Source organism: Cystoisospora suis (assembly GCF_002600585.1).
Source record: "Cystoisospora suis strain Wien I chromosome Unknown contig_3845, whole genome shotgun sequence".
Classification (NCBI taxonomy): domain Eukaryota; phylum Apicomplexa; class Conoidasida; order Eucoccidiorida; family Sarcocystidae; genus Cystoisospora; species Cystoisospora suis.
This window is the reverse complement of record NW_027156640.1, coordinates 18,170-18,470: the sequence shown is the minus strand read 5'-3', so window position 1 is coordinate 18,470 and position 301 is coordinate 18,170. Positions and strand designations below refer to the sequence as shown.

General features: G+C 41.5%; 1 protein-coding gene across 1 annotated transcript in view; it reads left to right on the top strand.

The window, feature by feature from the left end:
* Positions 1–124: 124 nt before the first annotated feature.
* Positions 125–301, top strand: part of CSUI_007326 (uncharacterized protein) — a gene marked incomplete at its 5' end in the record, with an annotated part of 8,564 nt that continues 8,387 nt past the window's right edge. The window contains one exon of the mRNA XM_068067472.1: positions 125–257. Within this exon, the coding sequence (XP_067920556.1) occupies positions 127–257 (131 nt within the window). The remainder of the gene's footprint in view (positions 258–301) is intronic.

Below are 301 nucleotides of genomic sequence, written 5' to 3'. Positions count from 1 at the left end.
AGAGAAGAAAGAGAAGTGTCTACCGCCTTTGGAATCTTCTCTTTCTTTCTCCTTTCTGTTTCATTCTCCTGTCGGTCTCTTCTCTTTGTTTATTTCTTTCTTTCTTGGATTTGCTTGTTTCTTTAGAAAGAGACGACGCCTTTTCCTTTTCATTTTAAGAGGTGTCTCAAAACGTTTCCTCATGCAACTCTCCTCCAGTCTTCTCTTAATTCAAACAGCAAGAGAAACAAACCCCACGCAAAAGGAGGGCAAAACAGGTAACCTAACACCTCCTTCTCCTCCCTCTCTTCTTCTTCTCCTC